This window comes from Ochotona curzoniae, unplaced genomic scaffold (genome assembly GCF_017591425.1).
Source record: "Ochotona curzoniae isolate NIBS_2020 unplaced genomic scaffold, NIBS_Ocur_1.0 contig_1, whole genome shotgun sequence".
Taxonomy (NCBI): Eukaryota; Metazoa; Chordata; class Mammalia; order Lagomorpha; family Ochotonidae; genus Ochotona; species Ochotona curzoniae.
In genome coordinates, this window is record NW_024464918.1 from 33,269,646 (window position 1) to 33,293,834 (window position 24,189).

At 42.2% G+C, this 24,189-nt stretch overlaps 1 protein-coding gene across 1 annotated transcript in view; it reads right to left on the reverse strand.

The window, feature by feature from the left end:
* FBN2 (fibrillin 2) overlaps positions 1-24,189 on the reverse strand; it is a 186,976-nt gene that overhangs the window by 124,269 nt on the left and 38,518 nt on the right. The window contains exons 6-7 of the mRNA XM_040976392.1: positions 13,705-13,902; positions 3,474-3,599 (exon numbers count right to left, since the gene is read on the reverse strand). Coding sequence (XP_040832326.1) covers positions 3,474-3,599; positions 13,705-13,902 — 324 coding nt within the window. The remainder of the gene's footprint in view (positions 1-3,473; positions 3,600-13,704; positions 13,903-24,189) is intronic.

The window sequence follows — 24,189 nt, forward strand, 5'->3', positions numbered from 1 at the left end:
TAGTATTTTTAAATATCTTTTTTTTTTAACAACCAGTTCTGCCTCACAGCATCTACATTCAATGGAGGCCAAAGGCAGGACAGGGCTGGGTACTGAATCTAGGTACTCCAATGTGCAATGTGGATTTTTTTTTAAGGATTTTTAATTTTTGTTGGAAAGTCAGATATACAGAGAAGTGAGGAGACAGAGAAGAAGATCTTTCATCTGATGATTCACTCTTCAAGTGACCACCAATCTGAAGCCAGGAGCCTGGAGCTTCTTCCAGGTCTCCCACACAGGTACAGGGTCCCAAGGCTTTGGGCCATCCTCGACTGCTTTCCCAGGCCACAAGCAGGGAGCTGGATGGGAAGCGGGGCTACTGGGACATGAACCGGCACTTATATGGGATCCCGGTGTGTGCAAGGTGCAGTCTTTAGTCGCTAGGCTACTGCACTGGGCCCCACTTTTAAAAATCTTAACACCGACTGAATCTGCTCAAATCCCAAACTGGGTAGGAGAAGCCTCTGAGGGTAAGGCTGCAGGAGCAGTGATCTAAGGTCCTTCACCTTAGAAGCAGCAGCTTCACCCAGGCACCCCAAAGGGACAATGACCTGGAAGAGCTCCAACTCCCCGGCAGCACTGGCCCGTCAAGGGCAAATCACATTTTTAATAGAATGAAGAGTGAGCTGAAGGGGAAATCCCCGTGAAGGACAGCACCAGCCTCTTCCCAATTGCAATTTTGAACTCTGGACTCACAATTTAGCTTCTCTTCATACATTCAACCCAAATCAAATAAACTGATTGTCAGGCACCCCCTTCCTAGCCGCCAAGGCGCTTGTCAGTGGTTGCCACGTGCCAGGAACCGTCCCAGGCTCGAGAACCCTGCACTAGGCAGTGCCTTTGTCCTCAAGGCTCAGGGACCGGTGTGAGACCATCAACACAACGGCCGAACACTAAGCTCTCTGTGTAGCTTTTTATTAAGAAGATCATCAACTCCCAAGCACTCACACCCCAAATGCTCGTGTCATCTCTTTTATTGATGAACTTAAAATAACTTAGTCTTTGAAAAGGCTTCCATTAAAATTCCAGTGCTGTATGACCAGAACTACAAAAAGTGCTAAAGCAGGAAGAGCATTATTTAAAAATAAATTTTCCTGTGCCATGATACTTCATATTCACATTATAACTCAAGATATTAAACTGTCTTTCCTTCAGTAGTTGGTCAAAAATAATTCCTATGGTTTTATTTTTCTTTACAGTAAACATTAACTTTGGGAAATTATATTTTACGTGGATACTTTTCAAGAACTGACTCCAGTCAAAACACATTCCTAAATATACAAAGATTTTAGAGTCTTTCTAGATATGCTACCATGATTACATTAATTTTATATAGGAAAATATCCGTTGTTCTTTCACCTAAAGGATCAATATTAGCCAATGAGAACTGGTCAAATTCACTGACATACCGAAACATGCCTGACATTCAAGTAAAGACTTCACAAAACCTTAGTTTTCAAATTCTAATTGCTACTTCTTCCAATTCTGTTATTCCCCATCAACGCTAAACATAAAATCAGATCATTCTTTCCGGGCATTGGTAAAATGGACTTGGCTGCCCAGGCGGGAAAGCAATCAGGGGCACGACTGGATCCAGGCTCTGAGCGGAGCCCACCTTCCGTCACGGCCCTTCTTCCTGCAGGACAGACAGCGGCGAATAAAGAGGCGTACTGTCTTTCTCCCAACTGGGCTAGCCTTGCATGTTGCTTCGATTAAAGGTGAGGTTGAAAACATTCATTCCATTTTCAACTAAGAAGACATTGTTAGCTAAGCAATGGGATTGTTAAAATCACTAGAAGTCCGTGGCCATGTCTTCTCATCTACATTCAAATACTGTCCTTGTGTCTTTTTTTTTTTAATTTTGAACTTTTTAATTATGTAGTACAATTTCGTATAGACTTGGATTCCCCCTCAAGACTCTCACCCCCGACAGATTTCCCCCATTCTGCTGCAATGGTGTGGTCCTTCATAAGGAATCCTACTTCCATCAGTCTCTTAATTAAGTGTACCATTGCAACCTCCGGTCCGATCTATTATTCCAGATCAGTAAAAGGGAAATGACAAAAGGCCGACGGCACAAGAGTCAATGCCCAGTTTTGCCCAACAACAAAAAACAAGAGGAAAAATACAAAAAAAGAAACAGCAGCACAACCCAGATTTCTTTAGATCCTCAAATTCCTGCTAATTTGGAGAATTTTTTTTTCCAACTTCTAAGTATTTTTCTTAACTGTATCATAACAGGCATATTCAGATGGTCCAAACTGGATTTAAGCAGCACAAACTGTTGGAGCATTCTTGGGAAAATTTAGAGAGAAAATTTACTTATTCTTAAAATAATCAATTGTACTTTCGTTGTCTTTTTTTTACTAAGAGGAGCATGAAATTCAGTAGCAAGGTTGTAAAGACCTGTCGGGAGCTAAGGATGGACGCAGAGCCAGTGGAAGCTGCAGGGTGGCACAGGCCATGTAGGATCATGCTTTCTGAAACTGAGACAGTGGCATGCAATGCCTACAGCCGACCTCTCACCTGACATCACGGCTGATGCTCCCACTTTCTTTCTATGCTTAAACTCTAGACCCTCAGACAGAGGCAAAAAGAGCTACTGGAGCTCATGAGAATTCTCATGTGATAGAAAAACAAGAAAAAATATTCTTCGCTATTAGAAAAACTATCTAATATGAAAAAAGTGATTTAAATAGTATAATGAGAGAAAGATAAACATACTCAACACTCTCGAAGAATCAACATTCGTGTAAATAACCATGTTCACTGAAATTAGACTTGCAGAAACTTCTTGAATTTTGCAATAACAAAAGTTTTGATCACGGGTCAATATGTGATTTATTCTTCGTGAGGAATACGGTAGAGCTGATGACTCACTGTCAAAATCCTATTTCATGTTCCAGAAAACCGTTAGTTTTTAAAAGTCTCTATTTTAGCACACTATTTTTACATATAGTATTTGGGGCAATTTCCAAATTCTTCCTGGGTAAATTTGTTTGCTTTTAATTTGGTGTCCAGTCAAGCAATGATTTTCAACACAGTAATTAAAATGTTAACAATATATGACTGGGTGCCAACTACTACTATATATCACACGATACCACATTCACCTGCACTTTTTTCTGTATTACTTTCAATTTTGGGTGAATTTTCTGATTGAAAGTCAAAACGATTTTATTAAGGAGAAACATCAATGGCAGTATTCCTCTCTTGCCTCACACTAACTGAGAGGTAAAAGGCAGTTGCAAAATATTCACTGATAATTTTCAAATCAAGCCCATTCAGACTTGAATATCTAAATTGATACAAATGAGCTTTCACTGTTATGCCATCATCTTCCTATTAAAACAAAGAATGATGTTGATTAATAGTTTACAAGACTCCAACTCAGCTGATGTTTTTCTCAGATTCAAAGTCAAAAAGACACTCACCTTCACACTTTTGAGAAGTTTCGCTCTGCTTGTGACCAGCTGGGCACCGACATTCAAAGGAGCCCACTGTATTGATGCAGTTTCCTCCCTGGCATATCCCTGGGATAGCCTGGCATTCATCAACATCTGCAAGAAGAAGGTATTCTTACTTATATTTCTTAAACGTATAGAAATAACAGGTGTTCTTAAGGGAGTGAGGTAGGGAGAGTCAAGCTTCTGTGTTGCAGTTGATGTCAACAGTGTAATACTATACATTTCATTTTGCTTCTTATTCTACACAAAACACTTCGGAGATTGTGCTGCTAACATCTGAAGCTTGCTGTTACGTGCAGCATCTGTTGCTCTGGTTTGCCACAGAACACTTTGCAGGCCAGCTGGCTTCTCTCTCACTTCTCACCACCTCACTGAAAGATAACCATCAATGGCCTCACTGGGCCTCTTTCTGGAGATGAGCGCCTACGGACTTGAAGACTAAAGAGATCCTCTCACCTTTGCTGTGGGCCAGAGCAGAGTCAGCAGGCCACAGGAGACACACACTTCGTAGGAGTGAAGAGCAGGCACGGTTCCTCACAGTGCCTGTGGCAGCTGTCACACCACCAGCAGTTTACACACTAGCAGTGGTCCACACACGCTACTGCTCGTAAAGGGCCCTGCATTTCTCTTTCCTATGAACATGATACCACCACACCATAGTCCTTGGTTCATTGGCCTAATATTTATAAGGGGTACTAGCTGTTCATTTATCTGAACAGACTAGTTACTGTGCTTATTAGCAATAATATCTCATACTGCTTGTATGTTGTCATACTGAAGTTGATGTTTTAGCATACATTTAAAATATGATCCATTTCAGACATTGCAATTATCTTCCTTACACTTTAAACTGTCTATGAATTTTGTACTTTTATTGAAACAAATCCTCAATATTGATAGAATGAAATTCACCAAATTGTAATGAAGCTTTTTCAAACAAAGTTTGAGAGTCTACAGATGTTAAAAGTTCTTCAATTGAAATACACAAAAGATTGGAAATATGTTGTAAATATGTTGATATGTATAAAATGTATTTTTATAATTGTCAAGCAGGCTTAGGGGTAATTACTAGCAAAAACAACCTATATGCTAGAGATGGTAGGAGACAAAAATATGTAATAGCATGGGCACTGAAGAAGAGACGCAAGAACGTTATTTCAGGAAATAGAATTCTGGCATAGTAGGTTAAGCCTGTTGTCTGCAATGCTGGTAACCCCAGAGGTGTTGGTTCGAGTCCCAGCTGCTTCACTTCCAATCTACCTGCCTGCTAAAGTGCCTGAGACAGCAGCAGAAGAGGGTCCGAGTCCCTGAACCCCTATACTCAAATGGGAGATTAAATCAAGTTTCTCACACTTGGTTTCAGCCTGGCACAGTAATAGCCAATGCCACCGTTTGGGAAGTCAAACAGTGAATGGATGATCTCTTTCTCTCTGTGTATTTCTACCTTTCACATACATAAAGTACATCTTCAAACAATACTACTATTAAGTTAGTAGTCTCAGTGAAATGGCATAATATTAATTCAAAATAGTAAGTGGTGAGTTATAGATCTTGGAATAAACATTAAAAAAGAGGTATAACCCATAATCTAATTGAAGAAATAAAATACTGACACCAAATAAATTCAATCTAAAAGAGGCAGGGAAAGAAAGAGAAACCAAGAACAGAGACCAGCAGACAAGAAATAGAATAAAACAGGCTTAAACTCATTATATTGGTAATTTCACAAAATATAAATGTTATAAATAATCAAATTCAAAAGGCTGAGACACTCAGCTTTTATCTTTAAAAAGCAAGACTTACAGGGCTCTGTGCAGTAGTAGTCTGGTGGCTAAAGGCCTTGCCTTGCATGCGCTGGGATCCCATATGGGCACCAGTTTGTATCCTGATTGCTCTACTTCCCTTCCAGCTCCCTGTTGGTGGCCTGAGAAAGCAGTCAAGGACGGCCTAAAGCCTTCAGACCCTACGCTGGCATGGGAGACCCAGAAGAAGTGCCTGGCTCTTGGTTTTGGATCGGCTCAGCTCCAGCCACTGTGGCTACTTCATTTTTCTCTCTGTCTCTCCTTCTCTCTACAAATTTGACTGTCCAATAAAAATAAATAAATGTTTTAAAAAATGCATGACCCAATTTTGTATTGCTTATATACCTTGAGCAAATTTTTAAAAATGAAAAAGATTTACTAAACATGCGTTAATCAAAAGAAAGGAGGGTCAATAGTAACATTGTACAGAGCGCTCCTGAGAATAACACCACTGTGAAGAGAGATTTACACTTCATAATGACTCCAAGTTCATTAGGAAGACATAATTAAATCACTTGTGTAAGTACTGATTATGATACAGTGTAGACATGAAACACTGAACACTTGCAGAAAACAGAATTTCAGAAACAGAACTCAACAGATAAATCCACAATATACTAACAACTCCCACACTTCTCATAGTAACTAACGGAACAAATAGATTGAAACTCAGTAAACACATGCAAAAGCATGCTTTCAATCCCCTGTCCTGATATTTGTGTAACATTCTATTCCATGTCAGCAGAGCACACCTCCTTGTCTAATGCACACAGAATATTTACCAAGTCAGGCTATATTCTGAGGCACTATACAAGGTTCATTAACTGCAATGGATTAACATTTCAAAGTATGTTTTTAAAGCAAAGTTAAAGTAACAATCAATAATGAAAGACATGTGGGACATTCTGAAATATTTATAATTTAAACAATATACTTTGAACTACAGGGATCAAAGAATCAATTACATAGAAAATTGGAATATAACAGATCATATCAAAATTTGTAGGATGTAGCTAAAACGGTTCTTAGAAGTAATCTGAGCAGTTTCAAATGTTTATGCAAAGAAAACCAGTGCACTAAATTTCATATTCAGAAACTAAAAAGAAAAGCCAATTAAACGTGCAGTACATATAAGCAAGAAACTCATAATCATAGATATAAAACAAACAAGTTAATGACTATAAAATCAGGCTTGTTAGATATATAAGCAAAATTGATAGATCCTATTAAGACTGATTAAGGAAGAAAAATTATCAACACAACAGAGCAAAGTAAGCCCATAGCTACAGATTCTATAGACATGGCAGAGCCAAAGGAAATAATACGAGTAACTTTAAGAAGCTAAACGTAGTAATTAAAATGAAATGTACAACTCCATTGAAAGGCACAAATATCAAGGTTTACTCAAGTCATCTGCAAACAGGAATAATTTTAATTCTTCGTTCCCAATTTGAATTTCTTTCTTTCTTTTTTTTTTGCCTAACAGCTCTGGCAAGGACTTCCAATACTATATTGAAGATCAGTGGTTGAAAGTGGACATGTTTGTCTAGTTCCAGTTGTTAGTGGAAAAGCTTCCAGTTGTTCCCCATTTAGTATCATGCTAGTGTTGGTTTTCTGGTATATTGCTTTGATTGTGTTATAGAATGTTCCTTCTGTGCCTATCTTGCTTAAAGTTTTTAACATGAAATGGTGTTGGATTTTATTGAATGTCTTCTCTACATCTACTGAAATAATCATAAGGCTTTTATTATTCAATTCACTGATGTGGTGAATCACATTTATTGATTTGTGAATGTTAAATCATCCCTGCATGGCAGAGATAAACCCCACCTGTTCCGGGCAGATGACCTGCCTGATGTGCTGTTGGATCCTGGTGGCTCATATTTTGGTGAAGCTGCACTCAAGAACAGATAGGGGCCAGCTTGTAGTACAGCGCCATAAGCTGCAGCCTGTGATGGAAGCATCTCTCATGTTGACTTGTCTGAGCACAGGCTGCTGCATTTTCAATCCAGCTCCCTGCTCATGTGCCTAGGAAAGCAGCGGATGGTGGCACACTCGCGACACAGGTTGCTCTGTATCTGGCTTTCTTCAATGAAAGAATATGTTCTGGATACATAGCTCCACATCAGTGTGTATCAACTAGTTCCACTAGGTCCACAGTGCAGCATATTTTTGTGTACAAATGGAGAATTCAAGCCTACCAAAGGGTTAGCATTTTCATTATTTCCTCCTCATTTTAGCTGTATCTATTAAAGGGCAACAGTCTGTGTTTTTTGGTGCTGAAATTAAAACAGATTTCAAGGTCTTATTAAAGGCTAACTGATATAATTGAGGTCAGTTAGACTGAAATTTAAGCAGAGACGTTGATATCCTGCACAGTTTAATTCAGAACATTTCAAACCTCATGACTGTAGAATGCACTACACACCCACCCTGATTACACTGTGGTATGAAATGGCCCCAGACACTGCTTTCCCTGGCAGACTTAAGGAATATTATGGTATAGGCTGAGAATGAAGGCCAGATCTATAAATCCTTTTATATGATTCATGAAAATCTTAAGACTACATATTTAGTAGGCTCAGTCATTTTTTCAAAGGAAAAGTCATCCAACATTACATGGTTTAATTTCTAACTGTCTAAAAAGTACTTTCTCAGAGGACATAAAATGGCTTTACTTGTGAAGTCTCCTACACTCTGCACCTATATAGAATTAGTTTCTCTCAAGGAAGTTACAAGGGAGGTTTAATTTAAAAAAAAACTTAAAAACATTATGTAGAAATAACCAATTTAGAGGTAGAAGTGTACAAACGTACATCTCATTAAGATAACCCACGGAAGCCTAAGCCCTGCGAAGGATGCAAGACTTCTTGAGGGCCTGCGTGTGGGCAGGTGCTGCCACGTGACTGCCTCTCACCACTCACACGTGCAGGTGTGCTGCTCTCGTTCCTTTAGTTTAGGCAAAGTTTTTGTTTCTAAATTCATTAAACACTTAATTATTTCAAATCGCACATAAAGGTCCACAGCATAAAATTTAACATCACAAAACTTGAACCTTAAATAATCACTTTAGCCCATGTCTAACGAACCTATAAATAATGTAACAAAGGTGAAATAACCTTTGTTTATGAACTTGTTTATTCCCTGACTTCTCTAAGTAAACCTGTCCTGAAAGACTAAAACTTATCTGTTATATAACTCAGTATGAGGTGCTACACTATTTTGGGGGTCATGTTCAAATATGGAAAAATGCATGCAGTGTTACAGACTTATAAAATGGTCAATTTAATTTACATGTGCGGGAACCAAGATATACAAAGAACGATTACCACACTGGATGGTATTTTTAGCTTTTCCTACCAACAAATTAAATCCATTTTTAAGATGGGAATTCTTATTCCCATACTCTGAATACTCAAGCATATTTTTTTTTATCTTTACCAAAATAGCAGATTTTAAGCACTGTTTGAAAGAATACGTCCAGTTCTCTCTGAAATCTTCATGAAGATATTCAAGTGGAATGTTTATCCTTGAGACATAAAAATCCAAATGCTGAATAACTGATCACCATAACCAGCAAATAAGGCTGACTCGCTACCAGTAGGACTCTGAGTTTGCAACGAAGGAACAAGGCAAGGTCTTCTCGCAGTCTAATCTCAACAAGTGCCACAGTCAAAGTTAGAGAAACCCAAGAGATAAGCCTGGCATTTCCCACTCGCCTCTCCCACATCCCTGCAACAGCCGCAGCACTTCCTTCCCAGGTGGGCCCCCAGCCTTCATCCGGTCTCCAGCATCTACTGCCTGTGCCAAGGCCAGCACCTCGTGCCCACTGTTACTGCTTTCACTCCTGGGACCCCCCTAGTCGACTTCACACAGCAACATTAGCGTAACTATTTCTTCTTTTAAATTTCATTTATTTGAAAGGCACAGTGACAGCGGAGAGAAGAGAGAAAAGAACAGGAAAGACAAAGTGGGGGGGAGACAGGAAGGGAGGAGCAGAACAGGGGAGAAATACAGAGAGGGGTGGAGGGGATGAGGGGAGAGAGAGAAAGAGACAGTATATCTTTTATCTGTGGGTTCACTCCCCAAAAGACCTACTAATGCCTAGGGCTGGAACTGAAGCCAAAGCCCAGGAACTCCACCTGGGCCTTGAGCTGAACTGGAAGCCAGGACTAGAAGCCACTGTGATATGGAACATCAGTATTAACAAGTGGTAGTTTAGCTCCCAGTTCCTTGTCAGTAAAAGCAACTGTATCAAAGTATAAATCTAATCAAGTGCATGCTATTACCTAAGGATCTAAAGACATTAAACAGAAATACATCACTTATGCTTCCAAGTCCATGAGATTCTCTCTCTTTTTAAATAAATTTTCATATCTTACAATATGCACACTGAAGTCCTTTACTGTTTCAATTCTCTTAAAGAATTTTATCTCCAGTCATCAATTAACATTAGTCTGCTAGAATCACACGTGTCAGTTCTTCTATAATTGTTTACCTGCTGTTTTGCATGACAGAGTGCCTGGCTTTGCATCCTGTTCCTGCCGCAGCAGAGCCTGGGAGGCTGTTCCCACTGGGAGCCTCAGAGCCTGTCATTCTACAACTGAAGGAGCCCACCAAACCAGCCTGGCTTGAGTTATGTTAACTTCTACTCTGTGCATGATCAGGCTGGTTAAAGGAATACCCAATTCTGTACAATGTGCTCCCCATGAGCAGTGCACCCACACCTGCTGGCCAGGCACTGAGCGAGGGTCTGTCCTGATACTTGTCTACTCAAGTCTGTGTAGCCTGGGTCCTGGCGTGGGCCTGACTCTGAAATGCAAAATTCCGCTGCTTCTCTCCTGTAACCTGGAACACAGCAGAAGCTTAGAATCCGTGTGTTGCTGGAGTCAGTGATAGAGCAACAGATGGAATTTAACAAGCTAAAGTCTTTAGTTTTAAAACATTTAGAGTAATTTATGTATTGAATGTTGTATAACTTATCCCTAAGAATGGAATGACCTAACTAAGAGTTTTACTTTAACATACATTTTGGGAATGTATTCATTTGGGAAACTCAAAGACCCAACATCAAGTACTAATCTTAAATAAAATATTACCTCCAATTACATTTATCAGACTACAGATGAAAAGAGAAGAAACCATTTGTCAGAAAATAATGCCTTTCTATGCATGTGGCAGCTTGTGGCATAGTTAACTGTATAAAAATTCTCAGAAACAGACTTAATGCTGTTTTGAAAGTATTTCACCCAATTTACGAAAGCTTACATTTTTAGGCCACATGAGTTAATACACTCCTCAGTGTACCATAAAATGGAAGAAGACTAAATGGGGATTAAGCACAAAAGCTGGGGCTCGCGCGGCTCTCCAGTCAAGAACCATTAGGGTTGAGCCGACAGCCCATGTGGAATAAGGTGCACCTTCCCACAGGGCTTAGTCAAGTCCAAAACACCAACCTGCCAGCCCTTAAAAATGCATTAAAAATGACGACTTCTTCACACTTTCATTTTTGAAGTAGCACTTTAGTTTTCTGTTCTCATTTTCCACAGGTGCCGTGTTTGCTACCAAGTCATATTTCAGTTTCACTGTGGAACAGCACTGGGTTCAGACCTTGATCAGGCACATCTTGGCCTGAGCAATAGGAGCCAGAACTTAGCAACAACAGAAAGCCACTTAAAGCCATTGCCCATACACTGCCACTTCTATAAAGTATGCTGGGTTTTACAGCACATTTTAGTATGTCATTTTTTCATGCTTCATCTCTTCCACATTAATTTGGCAAAAGCATTTGGGAAACCATCTAGGAATTTAAGAAGAAAAATGAAATCAACAGTAGGATATCATCTTAAAATAGCCTCAACTGAGGATTAGTATTTAATCAAGAACTTTCTGACGATGCCACAACTTTGAAATGAAACAGAACTTTTCAACTTGCCTTTCCACATATTATGTCTATGGGACAAGTTTCATTTCGTTCCTGTTTCTGAGTTAAATCATTAGGTTTTCAGACAAACAGACTTTAAAACTTATCTTTGATGCATAAACAAAATCAAATTGCTAAGTCTTCAGGCTTTACTAAATCCCAAACAAAATTCAGAAATTAGAAATTACGTGATAGATCTTTCAAACGATTTTGCTCAAAAAAACTTCAACGAAATAGCCAAGTGGAAATGCACACGGACAGAAGCTGAGGGGAGTCTGTCACTGGGATGTTTTGGCTGAAGTCAAGAACTTTCTCAACCTAATAGGTCTCCGTCTCTGAAACAGTGGGTTTGAAAGCAACTCAACTTTAAGGCCCTCTGTTCACCGTGAAGATATTTACTTAGCACCTGCAGCATGCTAAGAACCGCTTTACATGCCTCAGAGGCATCGGCGAACACCAAGGGTCTGCCCTTATGAGGCTTCCGCTCTGGCTGGGGGAGAAAATCAGCAATGTCGTGGGAAGGTGACATGTACTGGAGATTAAAAAAAATCACTTCAAAAAAACGTGATGAGAATATAGCGTGTCAGGTGTGGGACTTTTCGCTTGAAGCACCACATCCCAGTGTTCACAAAGCATTTCAGAGCATTTCAGCGCATTCCGAATTAGTGGCTGAGGGATATTCCACCTATAAAAACTATAGAACATTACTATAAAAACTTGAACACTAACAAAACCTCTCTGGAGGCTGTGGTTGGGAATACGTTCATCACACTGTGCAGACCTCTCACATTTTATTAGTCACGACTGGAGGCAATGGAAGGCTCCCCAGATTGGTGCTCTCCTCTGGGGTTCCAGACAGGCGCTTGGAGTTCTCCTGTGTGCCATGCACATGGCTGGAATAGTGGGGCTAAGGAGGTGCAGCAGGATAAAATCTTCACTGCTGGCTTTATTTCTCAAGATTTATTTTAAAGTCAAATTACAGAGAGGAAAAAATAGTGAGTGAGTGAATGAGAGAGAGAGAAAGAGAGAGAGAGAGATCTTCCACCCACTGGTGGAACAGCCAGGACTGGAGCAGTCTGAAGCCAGGAGCCATGAGCTTCATCCAGGTCTTCCAACTGGGTACAGGTACCCAAGTAGTTGGATCAGCTTCAACTGCTTTCCAGGTTCATTAGCAGGGACCTGGATTAGAAGTGGAGCAGCTAGGTCTCTAACTGGTGGCCACACAGACCCTATCTTGTTAAAAGATTTATCTATTTACTTATTTGAAATAGTTACAGCAAGGCAGATAGAGAGAGCTCTTTCGTCCACTGGTTCATTTGCTAAATGGCCACAATGACCAAGGTTGTGCCAAGACGAAACCAGCAGTTGTTCTGGTCCCCCACGTGGGCACAGGGCACAGCTCTTGGGCCATCTTCTGCTGCTTCCCCAGGTTACCAGCAAGAGGCTGAATCAGAAGTGGAACAGCCAGATGAACTGGTACCCATACAGAATGCCCGTGTTGCAGGTGGCAGCTTCCCTGGCTGTTCCACAATGCCAGCCCTGCATATTCACTGCACGTTGCTTACACTATCACTTAGAAAGCCTTCAGGTCTCACGTTGTGCATGACTGAATCAGAGCAAATCAACCACCTTCCTTCATCTCAGATGTGAGCAAGTCCATTTCTGTAAATAGCCCAAAGACAACGCAGCTTCCCTATGGTTTGACTGCTATGCTTGAGGACTCAACAGAGCACACGTGTACAGGCTCTTGAACTGCATCCAGTGCCGTGTGTGTTCAGGGACAGTACTAGAAGAGGCAAGAACTAGTGACTGAAAATTCATGCTAATGTAAGAGCAAAAAACACAGAACAATTTTCAGCTGCCTGGACTGGCGGTGGCTGGGTGTAGTACTCGCCAGCCCTGCCCCCTAACTGAAGCTCATGAATGCACATGGCTGGGAGTCCAGACAATTACTGGGAATCCAGAGTGTGACTGTCCCAGGATCACCAGCTATGATATGAGTGCAGACTGAGTTTACACCTTGTCTTAGAACATCATTCAGCACAATGGGCCAAGACAGGGAGGCTCTCTTTTCCCTGTTACCGGCACTCAGGTTCCACTACTTGGAATGTGATCCCACTTGTCCACACAGGTACAATTTGTGAGAGTGGGATGTGGCATGCCACCGGGATGAACACACAAGCAGCTCACCCTCTGATTACAGCTAACCTCCATGTCTGAATTCCCCCAGTGTTTCATTTCTCCCTCCCGCTTGCTTCCCGCTGTTAATGTCAAGACTAGAAACAACTTAATTTATGAGGTGGCTGAACAACAAACTGACAGCCTGCAGTTGGCTTTGTTAACAGGGCCTCTCTGGGCCACGGGGAATATGTCAGAGGCTGCATCTGTGGAGCCAGATTCCCCAGCTCTGGTGACAGCAGAGACAGGGGCGGCGGGGCTGGTGGGCCGGGGATGACACCGGCGGCTGACTCACCTTGGCAAGCCCCGGTGCGGATGTTGGGGATGAAGCCGCGGCGGCAGGGCTGAGGCTGAGCCGGGCACATCTCACAGGGGTGGCCCCAGGCCCGCCCGATGGTGGCACAGCACAGCGTCTTGGTGCAGACGATGCCTGTCAGCTGCCCTTGGCACATCTGGTTGTTGACCTGAGTGAAACACGGGCCGGTCCTGTAATCTGGAATGTGAGAGAAGGAGGAAAGACAGGTTTTATGACTGTATACTAAGCCAGTGCTTCACACACTTAAAACAAAGGACCTGAAGACAAAAACCCGGGCAGCTTCATTGTGAAAGTTGGTACTGTTCCAGTCGCGAGGAGCGCAGTGAGCTGTCCATGCCTGCTACAGCAGACGCTGAGGAGTTGGCTCATGGCCGTATCTGGTGCACAGATGTGCTTTCTTGGCCCAGTTCACGTTCTTGAGGAATTTCAATTAGTAGCCAACGCTATAAAATTGGGACATTTCACATGAAATTTTTATTTTTGTCTCTTCTTTAAACTAGAGGTTCTGGCCCCACTAGGTATGCCACGCCACCAGGGGAAGGGAGGAACGAAACGGTTCTCCCTGGGACATCATGCCACGCTACAGCCTTCCCTCCTCTCCGCTCCCATCACTCCCTGATAAGCCCATGCAGACCCAGAAGGCACCTGCTTTTTATTGAGCTGAAGTTCCCTGTTCCAATGAGTTGGCCAAGAGCTCGGGAAATAACAAAATACTTCTTCCATATCACAAGTACATTTGGGCAGCCTGAATTGTCCATAAACGATTAGCTCTCTAACAGTCCAATTTCTGTTTCTCTGTCAGTCTGTTTACTTTCCTGGCTGGCTCAGTTAGGAAGAAAGTCCTAACATGACCCTGTCCAAGTCCGTCACAAGGGTAGAGCTGGGTTCTCGGGCAGGTGACTGCATTATTCCTGTGTCTGCAACAATGATGGTCAAAGACCTCACAAGCTGTGAGTTACGTGTGACACATGGGTCTCCACGTATGTTCCATAGACCAGCTGCAGATCCCCATCCACAGCCACTGACAGACATTCAGGAGAATGAGACAGCTTAGGAAGGGCTAACATAAACCCTTCTCTCTGCCACCATTTACTTCAGGGAGCTTTGCGGATAACTGATACACATTCTAGTAGACAGAAGTGCAACCAAGGATCGAACCATTTTTCAGTTTAAGCTTTGAGGCTGTTGTTGTTCTGAGAGATGGAAATGATCAGCTTCCTGAGAATGAATGAATTTAGTACTTCACATTTGTTCTAACAACAGAAATATATGCAAAAGTCATTCCGTTTTTTCCTTTCCTCGAGACTGTGTACATACTAACTCTTGGGAACATTCAATGTGTCACTCAAGCTTGTTCCTGATTAGCCCATACACACGGGGGCACTCCACTCAACGCAGGCAACAGGAGAGGTTGAAGTGACTTTTGTGAGGACAAAACTATTTCAAAGGCAGAAGAGCCAATATTACTGTGATTTTTATTAAAAAAAAAAAAAAGACCTGTCACTGGGAAGCATCACATGGAGACATAATGCAGCATTCACAATGCTGGGGCGGAGGCCGCAGCGCGTTAAAATGGTGTTTAACACAAAACTTGTATTTTCAAAATGGAGAGTGGGGCCTTTTCACAGAGGAAGACAACATTTTATAGGTTCAATACATAGAAAGAAAACCAAGAATAGGTAACTTTTTTGGCAAGCTGGTTTAATAATCTGTTATTCTGCTGATTTACTTTAACAAAAATAGCTCGTCTTAATCCCCTACATAAGAACAGCAGATGTGTTGGCTGCAAATTGCATTTTTCATATTAAAAAAAACCGATCTTTGGAGTAGATGCAGGGATGTGTCAACCTTATAAATAAGCACACTTCCTCTACCACCAATTGTAAATTTTTCAAACCTATTCCACCATCCTTTAGACAGTACACATTGTACCATTTAAAATAAATATTTGACTCTCGATTACAAATTACAATTAGTTGTGAAAATGTGGGAAACAGTCTAATTTTTGCAAAAAAAAAGATTAAATAAGTTTTAGTCATCTATACAGCCCTTAGTTATATTCTGTACACTTTCAGGATTCCCAGAATTAGCTTCCCTCACAACATCACTTGGCCAGAGCATTCCTTCTTTGGACTGTAACACTTCCCTACAACTGCATCCTCTCAGATCCCTGGGGAGAAGGCAAGTGCTGGGACAAGGACAGCCGTTTGTCTTCTCGGTCACCTTCTGTGTCTCTGATGGTGACTTTAGACTTTTCCACCCAGAAGCAAGTGTACCAGTTCTTCTTTTCTTATTTGCTTGCATTTTCCTCCTTACAGATTGTGCTATGTCCACCTTTTCATAGTACTGACAGTTAATACCCCACACTTGAAGCTTACATTCTTTACCTAATTTTTTAAAAAAAAAATAATTACTAATATATAAAATAAGAGCAAACACTAAATACTAGAAAAAAACATTTAAATTTCCTAATGTTATAAAAGCATCTCCAATCACAAACTCTTAATGCATTTTCGTCAGGAACAAAGGGGTGTCAAGAAAACCTTAACTGACTGTTATTGGCCATGTGTTATCTTTATAAAAGACCCACCATGGGGAAAATATTATTGCATACCACACGCACTGTTGACAGCCAAAGGCATGCTTGCAAGTGTGCTTCCAAAGTGAAAAAGGGAGAGCTGCTTATCACTCGGTAAGGTGGACCCACTAGACTGAGAACACAAACACGTACAGTAACTTGATTCTCATTTCCTAGCTATGTGGCTTCTCTGAGTCACAGAGTTTTGAAAGCAATTGTAAATAGGGTTCCATGCACCTCACTGTAGTTACAACTAAAAAGCTAGTAAGTGTGCCAGCTGAAGTTCCTGGTGACCAATACAAGCAGAGCATGCTGAGGTCGACATTCCCAAAATCCCACGGATCAGAGTTTTCTTAGCAACACTAACAGTGGCCCTGGTTGTCTGCAGCTCTAAATCCTAAGTGCTAAATAAACTCAGCAAACTGATAGAGCTGTTGTCGTCCTTGAATAGTAAAACTCATTCAACCTCAGGAAGTTTTAGAATTAAGTATGGAAATGTTTAATGTTTCAGCTTTAAGGTAACAGTGCAAACATTATGCTTCATAGCAAAGGAACCATGTCATGGGTCTGTCTTCCAACTATGATTTAAAATAAATAGTTAACTACCATATTTATATTTGCGATTTATAAGTTAAAATGTTACTATGGTTTACATACAAATGGAATCATTCAAGAAACTTTAGGCTTTTATACATTCATTAACTGGAATACTTCTACAAGCTGTTTTAAATGTACTGCCTTATAATTAAGTACTTACAAAGGACTCTAGGGTATCTATCCAAAGTATTTCAAGAAATAAATTTAAGATATAAAATAGCTCCAAAAGAATGATGGGATCTATATTCTTTTTCATCTGTTCACAATACGTCCAGGGCAGTATGGCCCTCCAGGGTCACACCTGCTGGCCACATACCAGGGTGAGTGCTTTTGTGAGCTAATTGCTCAGGCACTGAGACTACTGAATTCAAGGTCCTGGTTCAAACATATCGCAGAACCATCCTGGGGACAGATGGCACCAATGTTTACTTTCATCAGCAGTGACAAAGGGAATCTTTTTCCTCACATCTTCGCCAACACTGAAGAAAGCAGGTGCCTTGCCGGCACTGAAGGAAAATGATGCCTTGCTGTTATTTCCAATGATGACAACATCATATCATCCCATGTCCTGAAAATCAAGGGCAACTAAGTTTGATGATGGGTACCTTGCAATACCCCCTCCCACGAAGCAGATTCTTCTGTCCTGAAAAAAACATTCTTGCCACCTTTACAAAAGAAAGTCAAGAGCCGAGATGAATAAGTGGGGAATCACGAGGCCAGATGACATGGCAGCTTAGCTGCAGTTGTGAAAAGCTTCACTCCTTGAGTGGCTTCATCACCCCCCCCTTACACACACACACACACACACACACACGTCAACTGCCTTCTCCATCTGGGGTAACTGCCTTCTGCTAACTGACCAGAGCCCATCACTGCCTAGGTGAGCACCACAGAAGCCTCCTCCTACCTACACATGTCCCAAATTCTAACCAGCAAGCCCAGCTTTGCTTCTTTTGCGATTTCTTTCCAAGATGGATCCCCATCCAGACGGGTCGTATCAGGCAGGGGCAACCTGCCTCTGCTTTAAGAGAAATATGGAAGATTTTTTGCTTTTGCCAATGGATGAGTGGCAGCCTTCATTGTCACAATAGCATTACATTTTATTCCTAACATAATGCCACTATTTAATGCTTCAGTGGAATGTGGCCTTGGCAAAGATACATAGCTTTCACCTCTCTCTACACAGGGCTAAGGCTGACATCAAAGAGCACTGGAAGAATGAAGAGGCAAGAAGGATAATGAGGTGCTGGCCAATGATGCAAGCCAAATTGCTATCTTTGATGTCACATTTCATAAAGATGAAGGCCGTCACAGATGTGGTCCTAAACGCTGTGGCCAGAGGACGTGAAGAATACTCTCCCACGAGCACAGCTAATTAATGTGCTTTCAGGACAACATAAAACACTGAGTACTAAGAACTAAGATGGTTACTTGAGCAGAAGTTTCTGAAGAATAAAGACCCAAAAACAGTGTGACATGAGTTAATAAAGAAGGGATCAGTGATCCAAGGATGGATCACATGCAAGATAACATCAGGGCATCTAAGAAAAACCTGTAGCATAGTTAGGTAGACTAATTTCAGGAAAAAGTGGCATATTCTCACAAAACACAATCATGGAAGTCAGAAATGGAACTCTTGGAAACAAACATCTAGAATAAATCTTACATGAATACTTCCCTAGTTCCAAACATCATGAGGTCACGAGACTGGTTATGTTTATGGTGGCTGTGAATATATTCAATACCCATGATTTACTGCCAAGCTCTTCATCTAACGGTGCCTATCTGGGGCAGTACTGTTACGCTGAAAATTTTGCCAAAATCATTGCCCCCTGAGCGGTACAGGTGTCCTAAACTTTCACTAAGTTGATCAAATCTAACCAATCACACCTTTCCTAGGAAGTTGATGAACTATTCGATGAGAAGACAAAGTTGCCGGTTCAGCACCCTGACACAGGATTTCAGCTAGATGGCTGAGATTTTTACACAGAAAGATGTCATGTGATTCGCTAATGAGATTTCATTATTTGGAGATTTTAGGAAAAATGCCAAAACACAAAGAAAGACCCTTCGATCCCCTGGCCTTCTCTGAGAATACAGCTAGCTTACCGACAGACGCACTTGAAAAGGTGTCGTGGGTGGGTGGAATGCACCTGTTACGTGCTGCGTGAAGAAAAGCAGATACTACTGGCACTGGTAAAACAAACTACTCCCGGCTGCTGACCGGAGTCCCATCTTCGTGGTTTACACCAGGGGAAAGGCTCAAGAGCAAAACGACCCCCCCCCAGCTGCATTTCCCCTGCAAGATCACAGCACAGCAGCTTCACTTCAGGAAAGCACAAAGGCTGCGCTGGACCTGCAACCATCCATACAACCTGACCAGTACGGGCAGCAGGGAGAGTGACGTCATCAAACACAAACACTAGGGCATGCCTCTCTGATGCTTTCTCAGATGCATTAGCAGGGAGCTGGATCAGAAGTGAAGCAGCCAGGGCTTGAATCCATTTGGGATGCTGGCCCCACAGGTAGCAGCTTTACCCACTAAGACACAGAGCTGACTCCAGAAAAAAAAATTCTTAAAGATTTATTTATTTGTATTAAAAAGGCAGATTAGATCTACAGAGAGAAGGAGAGACAGAAATATCTTTCACCCCCTGGTTTACTCCCTAAATGGCTGCAAAAGTCAGAGCTGAGGCAACACGAAACCAGGAGCTGGGGGCTTCTTCTGGGTCTCCTACATGAGTGCAGTGTCCCAAGGCTTTGTGCCATCCTCGACTGCCTTCCCAGGCCACAGGCAGGCAGCTGGATGGGAAGTGGAGCTGCTGGGATTAGAACTGGCATCCATATGGGATGTTGGTACTACAGGCTGAGGCTTTTTCTACTATACCATGGTACTAGCCCACACATCATTAGTTCAATTAGAGACTGATTCCTGAGTTTTCAACCAAGAGTTCTCTTTCACAGATGAAAGGCATTTTTCACCAGTCTTCACACTGATGGATTTCAAATAATGTGGCTGCTGATTGAGCACAAGAATGCCTTAAAAAGCTGTATCACACAGGCACATTAAAGAATTTTTCCAATATGAAATGGATTACTTTATAAAAAGAAACTGCACTATTTAGAACAGTGTATCCAGTACAGTTTGCCATCATGTAGACACAGCTGTGCAGCCCAGCACTGTAGCCACTGGCCACATGAGGCTTTCTAAACCTCAAGTGCAAATTATGTAAAATACACATTTGGTTCCCCAGGCTCATGCCAATGTCAAGTGCCCAGGAGCTGCCCGTGGTTAGCGGCTTCAGGACTGGACGGCACACAGACCATTTCTGATGTCTCCGGCTGCTCTGCCAACAGGCCGTGAGACCCCAGCACCACAGACAAGTGCAGAATCAAACAGCGGCTGCTGTCAAGCCAGCAGGTCTTCACAGGCTCTGCTTAAAATTAGGTGGACTCTGATGGACACAGAGAAAATTCAGAGATGTTCTAGAACTACCAGCCGGTCAAAGCAACAGAAAGTTCCAAAGTTTTAGAGATAAAACTATCATAATGATATATTTTATTATGATATAAAAGCAGCCACATTGTTTGTGTAGTGGTTTATCTCTAATTTTGCTTAATCTATAAAATATCCTTATTTAATCAACAGAAAAAGCTTTGCTTAACAGCTGATACTAGGCTTAGTGGAAATGGAATTTCCCATAGGCAAGATGATGCCTCACAAGGGCAGAATTTGAATGACAAATGTGACACCAAAATTTACACTCTTAAACATTATAACCTGCTATCTCCCAGGTACACTGTTTATCAAGAAGGAGTGTGTATTTGTGTGTGTGTGTGTGTGTGTGTGTGACTGTGTTTGATCAACAGTGTTTGTTCTGCAATAAAATGCTATTTTCTATATGCTTTGATTCTTCCCCTTGTTTTAAGTTCGTCCTTTTGTGAGTGGGTAACTGAGCCTGGTATAATTAAATGCTTCTCTGGCCATCTGAAATGCCTCCAAAGAAACACACTACAGTCCTCAGCTTGCTGGCTCTCCCTGGCACTGAGAGTTCCTAGCATCTTCTTACCCAGAGTAACTTTATGCAGAGTTATCCTGGCACTACCTTCTCACAGTACAGCGGCTCAAGCTTCTCTTCTCTGATGGGGAGAGCTTTGAACAAGTGTCACTTTGAAGCTGGAGAGGCTGTGGTGGTGGTGGCAGAAGACAGACAACGCTGGCCAAGCAGGTAAGAAGCTGCACAGATTAAGTACAGCAGGCAAACTCAGTAAGGTTGAACATAATCGGCATTGTTGGGTAGGGGTCACGCTCTGCTGCCAGCTCCCCCACAGGCATCCCAGTCAGTCCTAAGGAAAGGCACAGAAAAGAGCTCGGCCACTGCGGAAGGATCTTACCAGCTGTAATGATACGGGAGGAAACAGTGGGACCAAGGAGGCACAAGAGTGGAGGGGGGATCCCTGTGCCTGTGCAATCAATCATAGCATGAAAAATAATAAATACATTGCGATGATTTTCACTAGCAGCTTTTACCTAGGGAAGATCCTTAGAAACCATTGGATTTGATCATGCGATCAGCACATGAGGAAATCCAGAAAGTTTCAGCAACTTGCCCGAAGAAAAAAGGATTTGCTGCCAACCACGTGGGCCTCCTGCCTTATTCGCAGTACTCCAGGTAAGAGGGAACAGTACACCTGCAACTGTTGTTTCCAGGGTGCCAAGGGGTCCCGGGTAGCCGAGACGCGGAAATGTGCTCCAATTCACTACCCCCCAATGGAATACCAGCTCCGCAGAGTGTTAGGAATGCTGTGTCACTGACAGGATTTTGTAGTTAAATATATTAGAAAATATATTAGGCTTGAATAGAAAATGGATTTTTTTTCTAGTGAAACTGCATGACTTTCAGGAGCCCTTCATGTACTTGTGTGTGTGTAATAAGCTGCCAAGAGGCGGCTAGAGAAGGCAGGCTTCAAAATTTATTTGCTCATAAAATATTTTTATTCAATAGCATTCCTGAAGACTACTGTAGGATGAAGCACAGTTTGGCAAACACTCCTATAACTATATCAGCGTAAGGGCCCCTTGAACGTTTGAAGTTTCAAACGTTAAACGCCTGAGAATTATTTAACACTGCAGTATCTTTAACGTTACTGGTGTCCTCTAGGCGACATCACCATTATCCTAAATGTTATGGAAAACTTCAGAAACTTGTGACATACTAATAACAATGCTTTTTCTTAGTAGTTGCCAAACTACTGCCTAAGCAGCTCACAGTATTTGAAATACTCACTAGTGACCAAAATTCAACAGTTTTTCTGTTTTCCTGCATTGTTAGTCTATAAAGATGGACAAGGTCTGATTCTTCAAGGACCTAAAATTGAACGTGTCATACTTAGCAATGGAAATCATGTGATCTCATATTCTTATAGAGGGCTTTACCAGAAATTCAGAGAATAGTGACACGTATATACAGTCAGAACCTACCAGTATTGTATTCATGATCATGCATGACAATGCTCGTGCATTTACTTCTGTAATCATCAAAACAACACAATGAAATATACACTATCAGGCTATGGCATTGTGGCTCAGTGGGCTTAATCACCCTCTGTAGCCCTGGGATCCCATAGCAGCTTTGGTTCAAGTCCTGGCTGCTCCACTTCAGATCCAGCTCCCTGTTGATTCACTTGGGAAGCAGCAGATTTGTCAACTGCCAGAGTGTCTGACACCCTACTGTGAGACCCAGATGGCCTCTCAGCATCCTGACTTTGGTCCACCCCAGCCTCCCCCTTCTACCACCCACCGCGGTCATTTCAGGAGTGAACAGTGAAACATAAAGTCCTCTGTCCCTCTTAGAAACTGCTTTTCAAATAAATAAATAAAGCTTTAAAAATACATACAATTGGGCCCGGCGCAGTGGCGCAAGTGGTTAATGTCCTCGCCTTTCATGCCCGGGATCCTATATGGGCGCCAGTTCTATCCCGGCAGCCCCGCTTCCCATCCAGCTCCCTGCCTGTGGCCCGGGAAAGCAGTTGAGGACGGCCCAAAGCTTTGGGACCCTGCACCCACGTGGGAGACCCGGAAGAGGCTCCTGGCTTTGTGCTCACTTGGGGAGTGAATCATTGGACGGAAGATCTTCCTCTCTGTCTCTCCTCTCTGTATATCCGCCTTTCCAATAAAAAAAAAGTAATAAAAATAAATCTTTAAAAAAATACATACAATTATAACATCCATTTTAGAGATAGGGGACCAAGGTACAATGAGATGACTTATAATATAAAAACCTGGGCCAGTGCCCTGGCATAGCAGACTTGGCCTCTACCTGTGGCAGCAGCAACCCACACAGGTGCCATTTTATGTCCTTGCTGCTAAACCTCTGATTCAGCTCCATGCTTCCAGCGTGGGACAGCAGTGGGGAATGGGTCCAGCGCTAGGGCCCCTGCACACATGCGGGAGACCTGAAGACTGGCTCAGCTCTAGCCACCGTGGCCTTTGGGGAGTGAACCAATAGATGGAAGACCGTCTCTTTGTATCTCCTTCTCCTTTTTAAACAAAAATTTTAAAAACTGTTTTTAAGTAAAAAGACATAAAAAGCAGCTGAACCAGGAAAAAGTATCTCATAAAGATTCATAAAATTCTCAAAAGCTACGAATGATGATAAAGCAAAGCACCTAGGCTTACGTCACAGTACTGAGATGCTGGCGCAGTCTGCCTTCTGGTTGGGAACCTTGGCTGATCAAAGTCACACTGATGACAGTTTTGATTCGGCATTTGTAAATGAGTACATTTAGAAGCACTTAGCACAGTGACTAAGAGTCCTGGCTTGCAGTTACTTCTCCATTCACAACCAGAATTCCAGAGTCACAAACTACTTATGGCCATGAGTATGTTACTCTGCCTCAACTGAAAGATGAGTTTATTGATCAGCATGTAACTACAGAAAATGTGATGAATCTGCATCTTTCAGCAATCCTTTAAAGATGAAGGGTTGGAAATCCTTGAGGGAGAAAATGAAACGGGATAGGTTGGTAGCTAGTTTAGGGTCATGAGCTGGAAGCGACATCTCCCCCACTCAGTAAAGCCTATTGGCCTGCCAATCAAATGACCCTCTTGGAGATACACTTCCCCTCCCTTGGAGCCTGGGGGTGGTGTCAGGTAAACACACCCCTTTCCTGGCTCCCACACAGCCTGGCAACAGGAGGAGGAGCTCTCTGCCACAGATACAGGGTGAGCGGCAGGAATATTTCTGTCTCCCAACTTTCCCTTCCCAACTTAGAACACAGCCCATAGA